This window comes from Poecilia reticulata, unplaced genomic scaffold (assembly GCF_000633615.1).
Source record: "Poecilia reticulata strain Guanapo unplaced genomic scaffold, Guppy_female_1.0+MT scaffold_282, whole genome shotgun sequence".
Taxonomy (NCBI): Eukaryota; Metazoa; Chordata; class Actinopteri; order Cyprinodontiformes; family Poeciliidae; genus Poecilia; species Poecilia reticulata.
In genome coordinates, this window is record NW_007615061.1 from 9,761 (window position 1) to 21,579 (window position 11,819).

At 43.2% G+C, this 11,819-nt stretch overlaps 1 protein-coding gene across 4 annotated transcripts in view; it reads left to right on the top strand.

The window, feature by feature from the left end:
- jakmip3 (Janus kinase and microtubule interacting protein 3) overlaps positions 1 to 11,819 on the top strand; it is a 28,430-nt gene that overhangs the window by 2,931 nt on the left and 13,680 nt on the right. Inside the window, exons 4-19 of one of the 4 annotated variants that reach the window (XM_008403041.2) lie at positions 1,838 to 2,077; positions 2,825 to 3,013; positions 5,252 to 5,365; positions 5,483 to 5,638; positions 5,919 to 6,056; positions 6,123 to 6,158; positions 6,284 to 6,355; positions 6,987 to 7,091; positions 7,231 to 7,359; positions 7,447 to 7,530; positions 8,655 to 8,717; positions 9,063 to 9,161; positions 9,259 to 9,357; positions 9,530 to 9,589; positions 10,982 to 11,047; positions 11,568 to 11,636. In XM_008403041.2, coding sequence (XP_008401263.1) covers positions 1,838 to 2,077; positions 2,825 to 3,013; positions 5,252 to 5,365; positions 5,483 to 5,638; positions 5,919 to 6,056; positions 6,123 to 6,158; positions 6,284 to 6,355; positions 6,987 to 7,091; positions 7,231 to 7,359; positions 7,447 to 7,530; positions 8,655 to 8,717; positions 9,063 to 9,161; positions 9,259 to 9,357; positions 9,530 to 9,589; positions 10,982 to 11,047; positions 11,568 to 11,636 — 1,719 coding nt within the window. The remainder of the gene's footprint in view (positions 1 to 1,837; positions 2,078 to 2,824; positions 3,014 to 5,251; positions 5,366 to 5,482; positions 5,639 to 5,918; positions 6,057 to 6,122; positions 6,159 to 6,283; positions 6,356 to 6,986; positions 7,092 to 7,230; positions 7,360 to 7,446; positions 7,531 to 8,654; positions 8,718 to 9,062; positions 9,162 to 9,258; positions 9,358 to 9,529; positions 9,590 to 10,981; positions 11,048 to 11,567; positions 11,637 to 11,819) is intronic. The other 3 variants (XM_008403042.2, XM_008403043.2, XM_017303462.1) reach the window with 3 other exon arrangements.

The window sequence follows — 11,819 nt, forward strand, 5'->3', positions numbered from 1 at the left end:
CATCCATCCATGGGATCCTGAATTGGATCCAGAACTTTCTGGATTTTCTGTCCACCCTTCCTGGTCCAGACTTGCTGCTCTAATGAATCATAGATTTTCCTTTAATTCAGGAGCCAATCAGATGCCAGGAATCAGAGCATCATCAGCCAGGTGTTCAGTGAGATCACTAACCCATCTCTCCTGTGGTGATTGTCCTGGTTTCTATTTCTGCTGCTCTGTAACAGTTCACATGACTGGTTCTGGTCCAAACAGCCCATTTGACCACATTCTGAACTGCTTAGCTTTGCAGGTCAGGGTGAAAGGTCACCCTCCCTATAAGCTTCAGGGTCAGAACTGGTTTGGTGTTTTTACCAGACTGCCTCCACTGGTTACTTTTTTTGTTTCACAACATGTTTACAACCTTTCCCAACCCTCATAAATCAAAAATCACAAATACTAAAAAAACGGAAAAAAAACCAACCAGGTCAGTGCATATCAAATCAATAAAAGTTTCACAAAAGATTAAATATCCTCGATGTCAGCAGAAACAACCACAGTAAACAGAAGTAGTCACTCGCCAGTATTTTCCAAAGCAGTAGGTCATCATACAAGTTTACTTGTTCCAATGTTGCAGGAGAGGAAACAGTTCCAGGATTTATTGAAGTTCTCCATGTCATCATTTAGTTTGGCCAGCATTTGTTCATATGACACTATTTCCAACATTAATTCCAACCAGCTCCTAATATTCGGAGCGATTGGAGACTTCCAATGTCTGAGGATTGTTCTGGCAGCAGTGACCATCCCCACCTGCATTACAGTATTTTGGTGTTTTGACATATTAGGCATCACTGTTTGATCCCCCAACAAGCAGAGTCTTGGTGACATAGGTATCCCCACACCTATCCACTTTCCAATGTACTGTAATACTGTTTTCCAGAATGGGGAAATTCATTTACATTCCCAGATCGCATGGATAAAGGTTCCCGGTTCAGTTTTGCATTTCCAACATAGGTTATTGGTGAGCAGACCCATTCTATGGAGCCTGGATGGGTGAAATAAAATCTATGTACCATCTTATAGTGTGTCTGCCAGATAGTCCCCAGACTGACATATATCTTTTTGCATACTATTAAACCATTTGTAAAATGTGGATGGCCTATATTTAATTCTACTTGAGCCCATAAATTCCTGTATTGGATTATCCTTATATATGAATTTGTCTTTAATAATACAGTCTCTAATTTGTAGATATTTCCAGAAACTATCCTTTTTTATATTATATTTCAGCATGACATCTGAAAAAAACATAAAAACCCCGTCTGCATACAAATCATCCACAACACGTGTTCCCTTCACAAGCCATTGTTCCCAGTAAACAGTTTTCCTTCCAATACAGATGGATGGATTCAACCACAGTGAGGAAACAACTGTTTCGAATGTGACATCCTACATATTTTATGTTTCTCCTTCCATATTAATTTAGAATGTGCCAATACTGGATTTGTGGGAAGAGGTTTTCTATTATCCGTTTTACCATGGGAAAGAATATCTATCGGTCTAAAGGGGTTAACTAATTCTTCAATATTCATCCAGCTCAGCTTTGTTTCGGACAACCTAGATTATACAGTCTTACGTTAGGGAGGGCCTATGTCCCTCCACTGGTTACTTTTAAAATACAATAAAGTTTTTAAGTTTGGCTGCTTTGAAACCAAGTTGACTTCAAGTCTGAACTTCAGCTGGACTGGAAAGAAGTGAACTGAGGTTCTGTTTTCTGTTTCTCACATTGGGATTAAATCTGGATTTCCAGATGGTTTTGCCTCAGAAGGCGCTCCTGTCCTAACCCCGACTCTCTGTGCAGGTGAGAAGCACCTTGATGGGGGAGGTGGAGGAGGCGAGGAGGAGCTGGGAGACGGAGCGCTGTCGCCTCCAGCAGGAGCTGCAGGAACTGCGGGGAGCAAAAAAACATGCAGAGGAGACCTTGGCACTGGCTCAGCAGGCCTGCCAGGCCAGAGCAGCCGAGCTCCGATCGGCACATCACCAGCACCAGGAGGAGCTCCACAGAACCAAGAAAGACTGTGAGAGAGAGATCCGGCGACTGGTAGGGGGCGCTGTGGCACAAACACAGTTCACACACTGATAGCTGAGCTACCAGGACAAACTGATCCTGTTTCTTCATTTATCTGCTGACATTTCTCCAGGTTTCCAAACACATGAAGAAATCCAAATCATCCAACAGCTGATAGTTTGTACAACTTTCACTGAAAGGAAAACATTGATCCATTTTCTGATCCACTGAATCCTAATTAGCAGAACGTGTTTCTGGGATGATTCAGCCATGTTTCACTCTGTCACTGACTGGCACTGAGCAGCGGCTGTCCTGCTCCACCAGCATCGTTTTAGCTGCTGATCAGCATGTGACCTCTGACCTCTGTAGATTTCATCTTGGAGAGAAGATGGTTGTCATTAAGAGGTTCTGGTCCAGCTCGGTATCTGTCTGGAGTAGACGGCACACTAAGGTCAACGTTTTAGAATATTTATCCAAAAAAGTCAATTATTTGCTTCTTTTTTGTTTCTGTGGGTGTAAAAAAGGCTAGAAGTCGAAACAAAAACCTGTTTTCCAGCTGGACCCGGTTCACCTAACTGGAAACCAGCTGAAGTCGAGTTCCGTCTCATTTCAGCACAACATGCTCTCATAACTGCCAGCTGCAGTTTTTCTTCCAAAGCAGCAGACTCATGACCCCACCCATCACCTGTCTGTCTGCCCTGATGTTCCTCTCTTCTACCTGTGTGATGATGCCTGACTAACCCTCCGCCTGTCTCCCTGTCTGTCTCTCACCATGTGCAGATGGATGAGATAAAGCTGAAGGACAGAGCAGTCAGTGTTTTGGATAAAGCTCTGGGGCTGCAGGCTGGCCACGCCCACCGCCTCCAGTTACAGACTCAGGCTGCTGAACAACAGATCGCTGCTCTGAGAGACGCACAGAGGGCGGGGCTAAACCCTCCTAACTCCACCCCTAACAATGCTCTTTTCTTTGTAAGCCCCGCCTCTTCCTGCTTTTTTAAAAATGCATGAAAAAAGTCTGGGATTTTATCTTTGCTGCCCCCTTGTGGCAACATTAGAAACATTTTCAGCTCCTGCTGGTTCCCTATCATATATTTGTGAAAGGGCAGGAAGTCATTTTCTATATTAAATTAAACCAGCATTGTGAGAACCAAAACCATTAAGGGCCTTTGCAACATTATTCCCATTTGCAGGAAGAATGTGTCAATCCACTTCATTTGAATTATTTCCTGGAAATTTTAAGCCATATTCCTTTTTCAACCATTTTAATTTCACTTTCTGCCAATGAAGTCTGTGGCAGATACAGTCTGTTTAAGTTATAATGGCAGACATGCCACATAAAGTCCCCAGAATTAAATATTCAGTTTTATCTTCACTAACTGTATCTATAACCTCTGACCCCAGGACAGTGGTCTGCTGTTCTTCCATCCATCATATATTGAGCCAGTCTCATCTTGGCTTCTTTTCCTCCATTTGGCTTGATCATGTTTAGAAATCTCTCTGGTTGCATTGAAAAATAAATCTTAAGAGATTAAATTCTTTCCAATGCTGCCCTGGAATGCCTTTATTAGTGGCTTCCTTAAATTTCCAAAGATATACTGACTTTGTCTTAATAAAGCCCAAGTTAAATWAGTCTAAAGAAGTTGTGTTTGTCCAAATTCTAAGAACCTCTGAGGTGATTCTAGTTGAGAGGTTAGTTTGCAGTAAACAGCCTGCAAACTAACCTCTGTGCATCCAGTGTTTGAATCTATGGCTGATAATATTCTCAAATTTCTTTTGTTTTTTCAAATTTCTCTTGCGTGTGCTGTGGTGGCACAGGGGTTCAGCACAACCCACATATGGAGGTCTTAGTCCTCGATGTGGCCGTTGCAGGTTCGATTCCCGACCTGGCGACCTTTGCTGCATTTCTTCCCCTTCTCTCACTTTCCTGTCAATTAACTATCAAATAAAGGCCACTAGAGCCATTAAAACCTTTAAAAAACAATCACCTTGCTTTGTGCATCTGGAATTGAATTATTTAATTTATCAACAGATTCTTGCAGCTTCTTATCTTCAAGTATAATTTGAGGAGGTTTATCAGGTTGACCGTGTTCTGGGTCTTTCCCAGTACAGGTCACACCAGTTCACCAGGAATTGGGCAACTTTGATTGTTAGTTGGAGTGTCTGACATCTGCTTGCAGGTCAGACACCAGCTGATATCAACCTGTTCAGGTAACATGTTCATCTTAATCATGTCTATTCTTACCGGTAATGGTTATTGTCCATCTGCACGAAGAATACTTTGGTGACAGTTTTTATCAAAGAGAGGATAAAATAATTGGTATGCAGGCCAACCAACACACACAAAACACAGTGTGTTTGTGTTTGTGGAACCTAATAAAGTTGTGCGCCTAACTTTATTAGGCGCTGGTCTAATAGTTAGTTAGCCTTAAATAACCAAGCAATAATAATAAATGCTTCACCTTCTCCTAAGTGAAACCAGTCAACTGTGCTCTTTGTGTTACTCCCTCTAAAAAAATCTCACCTTCAAAAATCAAGGTGTCATGATTTGCGGTGAGGCAGACGCAGAGGATCCAGGTTGAAGTGAAGAAAATTATGGTATTTTAATGAAGAAGTAAGCAATACAAAAGTCCAGGCAGCACAGATGAGCGGGAGGCTAATGGGTCACAACTGGTTCAAATAAACTGACGACAGACTTGAAAGAAAAGTCAGTAGCATAAACCACTAGAGGAGAACAAGGAACACAGGTGGGTTTAAATACACAGGGAGACAATCAAGGGAAACAAGGACCAGGTGAAAATAATCAAGGGGTAAACGGGACAACACAGAGACTCCACAGAGCACAGAAACCTAAATCTAAGTGCTGATTTATTTACCTGTGATCTGTCACAGCGTCTTCCATATATGGGCATCTTGTCCCCAGATGTCCTGGCAACATACTGTTAAAGATCAGGTACCAACTGTGGCTCCCAAGGGCCGAAACATCCAAACACTCCGATCGTCTGACCTACGTTAGCTTTCCATCCACTGACTGTTTGCTCTTATCCTCATCTGTAAAGTTGAAGATCAGCTGATCGGCCAATGAAAGCCACCCTGATCATTAATCTTTCTTTAAATGATAAAAACTAAATATCARTGGTGTGAACAGCTCTGTTTACTGTCTTGTTTGTTCTCTTGAACAGACCTTTGACCCTCTGATCTTGTGTGCAGTCTCAAGACGATCGAGACACTCGCAGGTTTCAGCTGAAGATTGCTGAGCTCAGCGCAGTCGTCAGGAAACTGGAAGATCGAAACTCTCTGCTGTCTGAAGAGCGAAATGAACTGGTAAAGATGTGCTGCCCTCCGGAACACACCCATCTAAAGCAAAGCGATTTCCCTAACTCATTCCTACTCAGCTTTTTACTCTTTGAATTTATTTTAAAATATTTTTGTCCTGTTCAGCTGAAGCGTCTGAGAGAAACAGAGAGTCAGTTTCTTCCTCTTCTGGATAAAAACAAACGTCTGAGCAGGAAAAACGAAGAGCTGGCTCTCGCCCTGCGTCGCCTTGATAACAAACTTCGCTTTGTGACCCAAGAGAACCTGGAGATGGCAACTATGGTAACTATGGTGACCACACACAACACTCATTTTTCCATTTGAACTAACTGAGCAATAATAACATAAAAATGCATCCAGATATCAGCTGACATAGAAAAACACCTGAGTCCAGTTACTTCATCCCACCAGCAGGTGTCAGTGTTCATGTAGAACCCAGTAAACCCAAACAGGCAGACACGCTTTCAGTTCAGCCTGGTAGCTGAGCCTTGATCCGGTTCTGTTGGTTCTGAACAGTCAACAGAACCGTCGGTACCAGCCCGATTTCTTTGTTTGTCTACAGAGGAGACCCAGTTCCCTCAACGATCTGGACCGGAGTCACTCCTCAAGTTACCATGGCTACCACCAGGATGAGCGTGAGATGGAGTTTCTACGGTTACAAGTGGTGGAGCAGCAACACGTCATTGATGACCTTTCTAAGGTTTGACAGAAACTACAGCAGTGTTATGACTTTGACGGCCATTTTAAATCTCCTCTGTGATTTCAGGCTCTGGAGACGGCAGGTTATGTAAAGAATGTTATTGTAAGTATTGAGCAGCTGCTATCAGTACCTGTGAGGTACTTTCTATGCGTACTTATCTGTGATATTCAGTTAGCTGATGAGCTTCAGGTCAGTGAGGATGAATAAAGATGTTTGGTTTGTTCTAGGAGCGAGACTTGTTACTGAGGTACCGACGTCAGGAACCGGTGAGGAGGAGGAGAACCTTCAGAGCCTGCAGGGTGAGAAGCTTCTGGTATCACCAGAACCACCCAGCAGCCGAGCCGTCGTCATTACGCCAACATGAGTACCAGAACCACAAAACCTCGTATTACTAATATTTGTACTTGTGCTGCAGATAGCTGTGCTCCTACAGATACCTCTACTACACCGTGTGAACTCGCACTGAACCAGTCATTTATCTAATAGAACTACTACAAATAGTTCAGTAGAAATACTCTGAATAGTTCAGAGATCCAGTTTTAAAGCCTTCAGGTTTTTGGTTCTGAATGATGTTCTGGTTCTGGTCTTCATTTCAGGCCGATGTCCAAAGGAGTGACAAACCATCCTCAAGTAAAAGTAGTAGTACTCCATTGTATTTATACTTAAGCAGAAGTAAAAAGTAGTCTTCTTAAACTGGTTCAAGAGTGAAAAAGTATTTGCTAAAATACTAAAGTACTGAGGAACTGGCCAGAATATCCAACATTTTAACATTATGGAATTAGTCAAAAATATAAAGTTATCTGCAAATTCAAAATAAAAATGAAAGTAGTTTGTACCCAGAACTCCCAGATCAGGATTCCAACAACTCCTCTGCTGTTTCTGAGGATTTGTTGACCTGCATGATGACATGCGTCTTGTTTTTGTCTGCAGGTCATAGAGACATTTTATGGTTATGATGAAGATGCATCGATGGATTCTGACGGATCGTCTTTGTCCTTCCACACTGACAGAACTCCAGATACGGAACCTGATGAGGTAAAAGTTCAGAACTTAAACCAGCCCCATTTTAATGATCTCAGGCTCAACAGCTTCAGGTCCCGGGAGCAAGAACAAGAAGCAGATTTAAATGTTCGAACTGGTCTGAATGGTTTTGCCGACTGACTGCTGGTTTCAGACTTGTGTTCGTGAGGAGGCAGAGCTTCGCTACCGCCAGCTTACGCAGGAGTACCAGGCACTGCAGCGGGCGTACGCACTGCTGGCCGAGACATGCGGAGGAAACTACGACGCTGAGAAGGAGATCAAGGTAGATGGCCTCTGAGCAAGGCAGCAGTAGAGAGGTGAATTCTCGCTGATCATGCTAAGGATGATGGTTCTGTCTCATGTGTTTCAGACCAGAGAACAGCTGCTGAATGAAATCAGTCAATATCAGAGCAGAGTGGCAGATCTGGAGTCAGCGCTGAAGCATCAAGGATTGGTAAAAAAAAATGAATTAAAAAAAAACCCTGCAAATTTCAGAAACTCAGACGTAGATGAGATCATTCAGAAAGGGTGAGCCTGATCAACAGGTGGGGGAGGGGCAGCCTTCAGTTTATTTCTGTATTTTTATTGGCTATCAGAGATCACCTGGCTGACAGCCCATCCCAATCCTTCCTGTCCTTCAGATGCGCATTCATGTTAAGTACGTCCCAATTCTTCCACTTCTGGCCTTAGCCACGCCCCTTTTGGGTTCTATTTCCGCCCTTTCTTGCATGCAGGCGGATCCAAGTACATTACCCACAATTCACTGCTGCATGTGAAGCTTGGAGTTAAACGGTGGATTTACGGCAATGTTTTTGGGGTGTTCAGTATTCAACACGTCATAAGAAAACAGATTTCAACAGGCAAATATCTCCTGCAATAACTCTGGAAAGCAAAAAACATCTCCAATATACGTTTAAAGTCCATTTTTTGTTGTATTTGTACGTTTCAGCAGTAAATGCCCAAACAGTGACCGATCCGCACTTTTGGACCTCRAAGTTGCGGTGCAGAGGCAACCTGTCCCAATTCTCACATTTTTGCACGTTTGTAACCTGAACACTGAACACCTTGTTCACTTTGAGTGGACACTTCATGGAGGGACTGGGGGCCTTTATGTTGATGTTTTGTTTTCATGACTTCTCAGATCAGACCAATCAGGGCCAGGTATTCCTCATCTCGTTTTGGTCTGTGATTAAGAGAACTGCTCCCTCCAAGGGGGTTGAGTCTATCCCAGTAGCAATTTGCCCTGCACAGGTCAAAGGTCGATCCCCAAACTCAAAAATTCCCTGTCTTTCAAAAATAGAAAGAAATGTTGGTTATTTTCCTAGGAAGTGTCAGAGTTCAGCATTATCTTTAAAGGGGGCCTATTATGCAAAGTTCACATTTTGCACATTTTTCTGGTTCTGGACCCGTTTGGGTCTCAACTGCTATAAAAACTGCCTGAGCAAATGGAGCAGACTAAAATCTTATCTACGAATGACTTACACAAAATGTGTAATGAACATATTTTGTGTAGCTTGGTGTGTAAACTGGTGGAACATGGTGAAAGGTGTCTGAGTTGTGTCATGTCTCTGCTCTCAGGACATGAAGTGGGTGGAGGAGAAGCAGGCGCTGTATCAGAGGAACCTGGAGCTGGTGGAGAAGGTGAAACACTTCACTTAAACTCCTGTAACTTTGAGGAGGTTCTGAACCATAAACAGCTTCTTGGTTTCTTCAGGGTTAACTAACCTCAACAGTGGAGATCTTGGAGTTATTGTTAAGGTGGTTCTGGACTGGGAATCAGCCTTTTGACCAATTCCTGTCAGATCAGTGGCACCAGAGGTTCAGTGTGGGTCACAGGTCAAGAAGACACCAGAATCTGATATCAATAAATGTGTTTTATTCACATCTTTAAAACAGTAACAGTAGAATGGGTTGATTCAGATGTGTGCGGGAACTGAAGCCCAAACTATGATCCCAGTGTTGATCCTGATTGTTGTCACCTCTCAGGTGGTGCAAATGGAAGGTGAGGCGCTGCGACTGAACAACTACATTCAGGACATCAGAGAACAAAATGAGTTGCTGGAGTTCAGGATCTTGGAGTTGGAGGTACTGCTGGCTTTGGGGTCATGGAGCGACGGTTGCATGGTAATTACTGATTAATCAATAACTTTCATTGTCATTGTCTCTGTTCCCATGGGAAAAGGAGAGGGAGCGCCGTTCACCCGGTATTAACTTCAAACAACTGCACTTCCCAGAAGGTCTCAGTCCCCTTCAGATCTACTGTGAGGCCGAAGGGGTCACTGTGAGTAGCACCTGGTCTCACCTGCAGACTAACCTGCACTCACCAAGCACTCAGACTACTCCTGAACTTTTCTGCTCATGCAGAAAACACCACAACATCCATGTGAAAACATTCTGTGGCTCATTATGAACATGTGAAAAACTCACCAATGGAATAACCCTTGTCCCAACAGGACATTGTCATCACCGAGTTGTTGAAGAAGTTGGACATCCTGGGGGATAACGCCGTAAGTGTATGTTGAATTTATCTTGTACATGTATGTGCTAAATATAACCATCAGATTGCTGTGGAACCATCCATGTTCAATTCTTTATAACTTTGTCTAATGCATTAAGTAAAACTACATGTTTGTTGCCTTATGCTACATCACTGATGACAAAATGAAAAGAAATAATTCCACTGATCTCAGAACCAGTTCTGGGGACTCCGGTCTGTCTCACTGGTTACTGGTTTGTTGGAGGCTCCCAGTTGGTCGCTGTGATCACCGGACGGGGGAAGCTGGTTTTGTCTCCTTTGGTTCTGAAGGACTGAAAGTTTCAGTTTTATTGCTCATATTACATCAACACACCTGAGCTTTCAGGGTTTAAGCCACGGATGTTTTTTGAACATCCTTGAATCTCATAAAGGACCAAATTTAAAAACACAGAGCACATACCAAAAAGGATTGTTGTGCTTTATTGTAAGTATTCCAACAGTAAGTCCACAGGATAAACCCCACCACCATGAATTCTTCAAAAGAAAACAAAAACCAATGTGTGCCTCTGTGGCGCAGCAGCAGAGTGACTGCATGTCCTTGTAGCTCTTGTGTTTCTGCTCTACAATCACGTCATGTTGGATTTTCTTCTCAGGCAGAGAAGTCAGTTCAGACTGCAGGACAACCAGCAGAACCGAGCTGCTTCCTCCACAGAACCAGGCCTATAGACTCAACTGGTGCAGCATGATCTGTATCATTTTAACATTTTAACATGAAGTAACCTTTATTCTACTGCTATATTCAAATTCAATTGGCCGTGGCCTGGCTAAGCCCCCAAGGTTTCAGGATCATAATGTCCCTACTGGACAACTGGGTCAACTAGTCACGAGTGACTGAGCCACTGGTCCATTCTGTCTTGGTTTGGTCCTCATTGTTCATTGAAACAAGGACAAGCTTATAATTATCTTCTGAAATTTAAAACTGTGCAGTTGCCCTGAAACATCATCCAGTCAGCTCAGATATGTTCACATTAGAGCTTTTTACATCACATCCTCCATTCTTCTCAGAGATAATCAAAGCTCAAGTTCTTCACACACTTTAAGATCCAACATGTCTGTTTCCTGTATAGTTGTTTCTCATAAAGACAATTTGTTCAGTGAAACCGTCAGCAACTTAAAATTTATTCAGCTTGGACCTTCACCCATCTGAACCAATCAGCAGCTGGCCATGGGAAGGACTGAGGAGAACCAGTGAAACCGTCTTTAGAGACCATCCTTAGAACTCGGTGTAAGGCAGCAACAGGCCCTAAACCCAATCTGAACAGACCCAACTTTAGCTGAAGGGCCTTTCACATGAGTCTTTCCTCTGTTTCTGTTGATACTCACTTGAAAATATGTGCTTATGATCTAACCTGCTGGTTTTTTCTTGTAGAATTTGTCCAATGAGGAGCAGGTGACCGTGATCCATGCAAGGACGGTGCTCACTCTGGCAGAAAAGGTGAGAAACATCTGGTCTAAAGGCTCCCACTTCAACTGATTTTAACACATCAAGCAAGAGAAATGTTTGCTTTCAATATATTTACTTGAATATCAAATGCAAAATGAAATGACTTTGTTAAAGGTAACAATAGTATTTGTTGGTTGGAGGAAAGCGGGGAAGGTGCCGTGTTTCAGAGGCAATGACCTCATCTACATGTTTCATCTAGATCAGTGGCCCTCAGCTCCCCGGCCTGCATCTTCAACATGTGTCTCTGTTCCAGAACAAATCCTTTCAGGACTTCCTCTGCAGCCATCAATGCTGCAGAGGCCATTTAACCACCCAGGCATGCAGGTCAGGTGTGTTTGTCTGGGTTAGGGACCCTAACCCCTACATGCAGACACTGATCTAGATCACTGAATCCAGATTCAAACCACTTGTGGAAACAAGCCTAGTTTAGTTGTGTAGAGCTTTTCTTGTCCTCTAGAGAAGCAGCGCCTGCACAGTTCAGAACCACCTGACTGCCTGTCTGCTCTTCCAGTGGCTGGAGTCCATTGAAGTGACCAAGTCGGCTCTGCAGCAGAAAATGTTGGACATCGAGAACGAGAAGGTAAAGACGACCTTTCTGCTGTCAGACCGGCTCTATAATCTGACAAAGATGTTTATAAATGATGTCTCCATGACGACAGTTAACCTGCTGCTGATGCTCTGGCGACAGAAACCTTTTCTAATGGACTCTATGATGGTTGAAAGAACGAGATCACGGGTACAAGCGGCCGAAATGGGTTTCCTC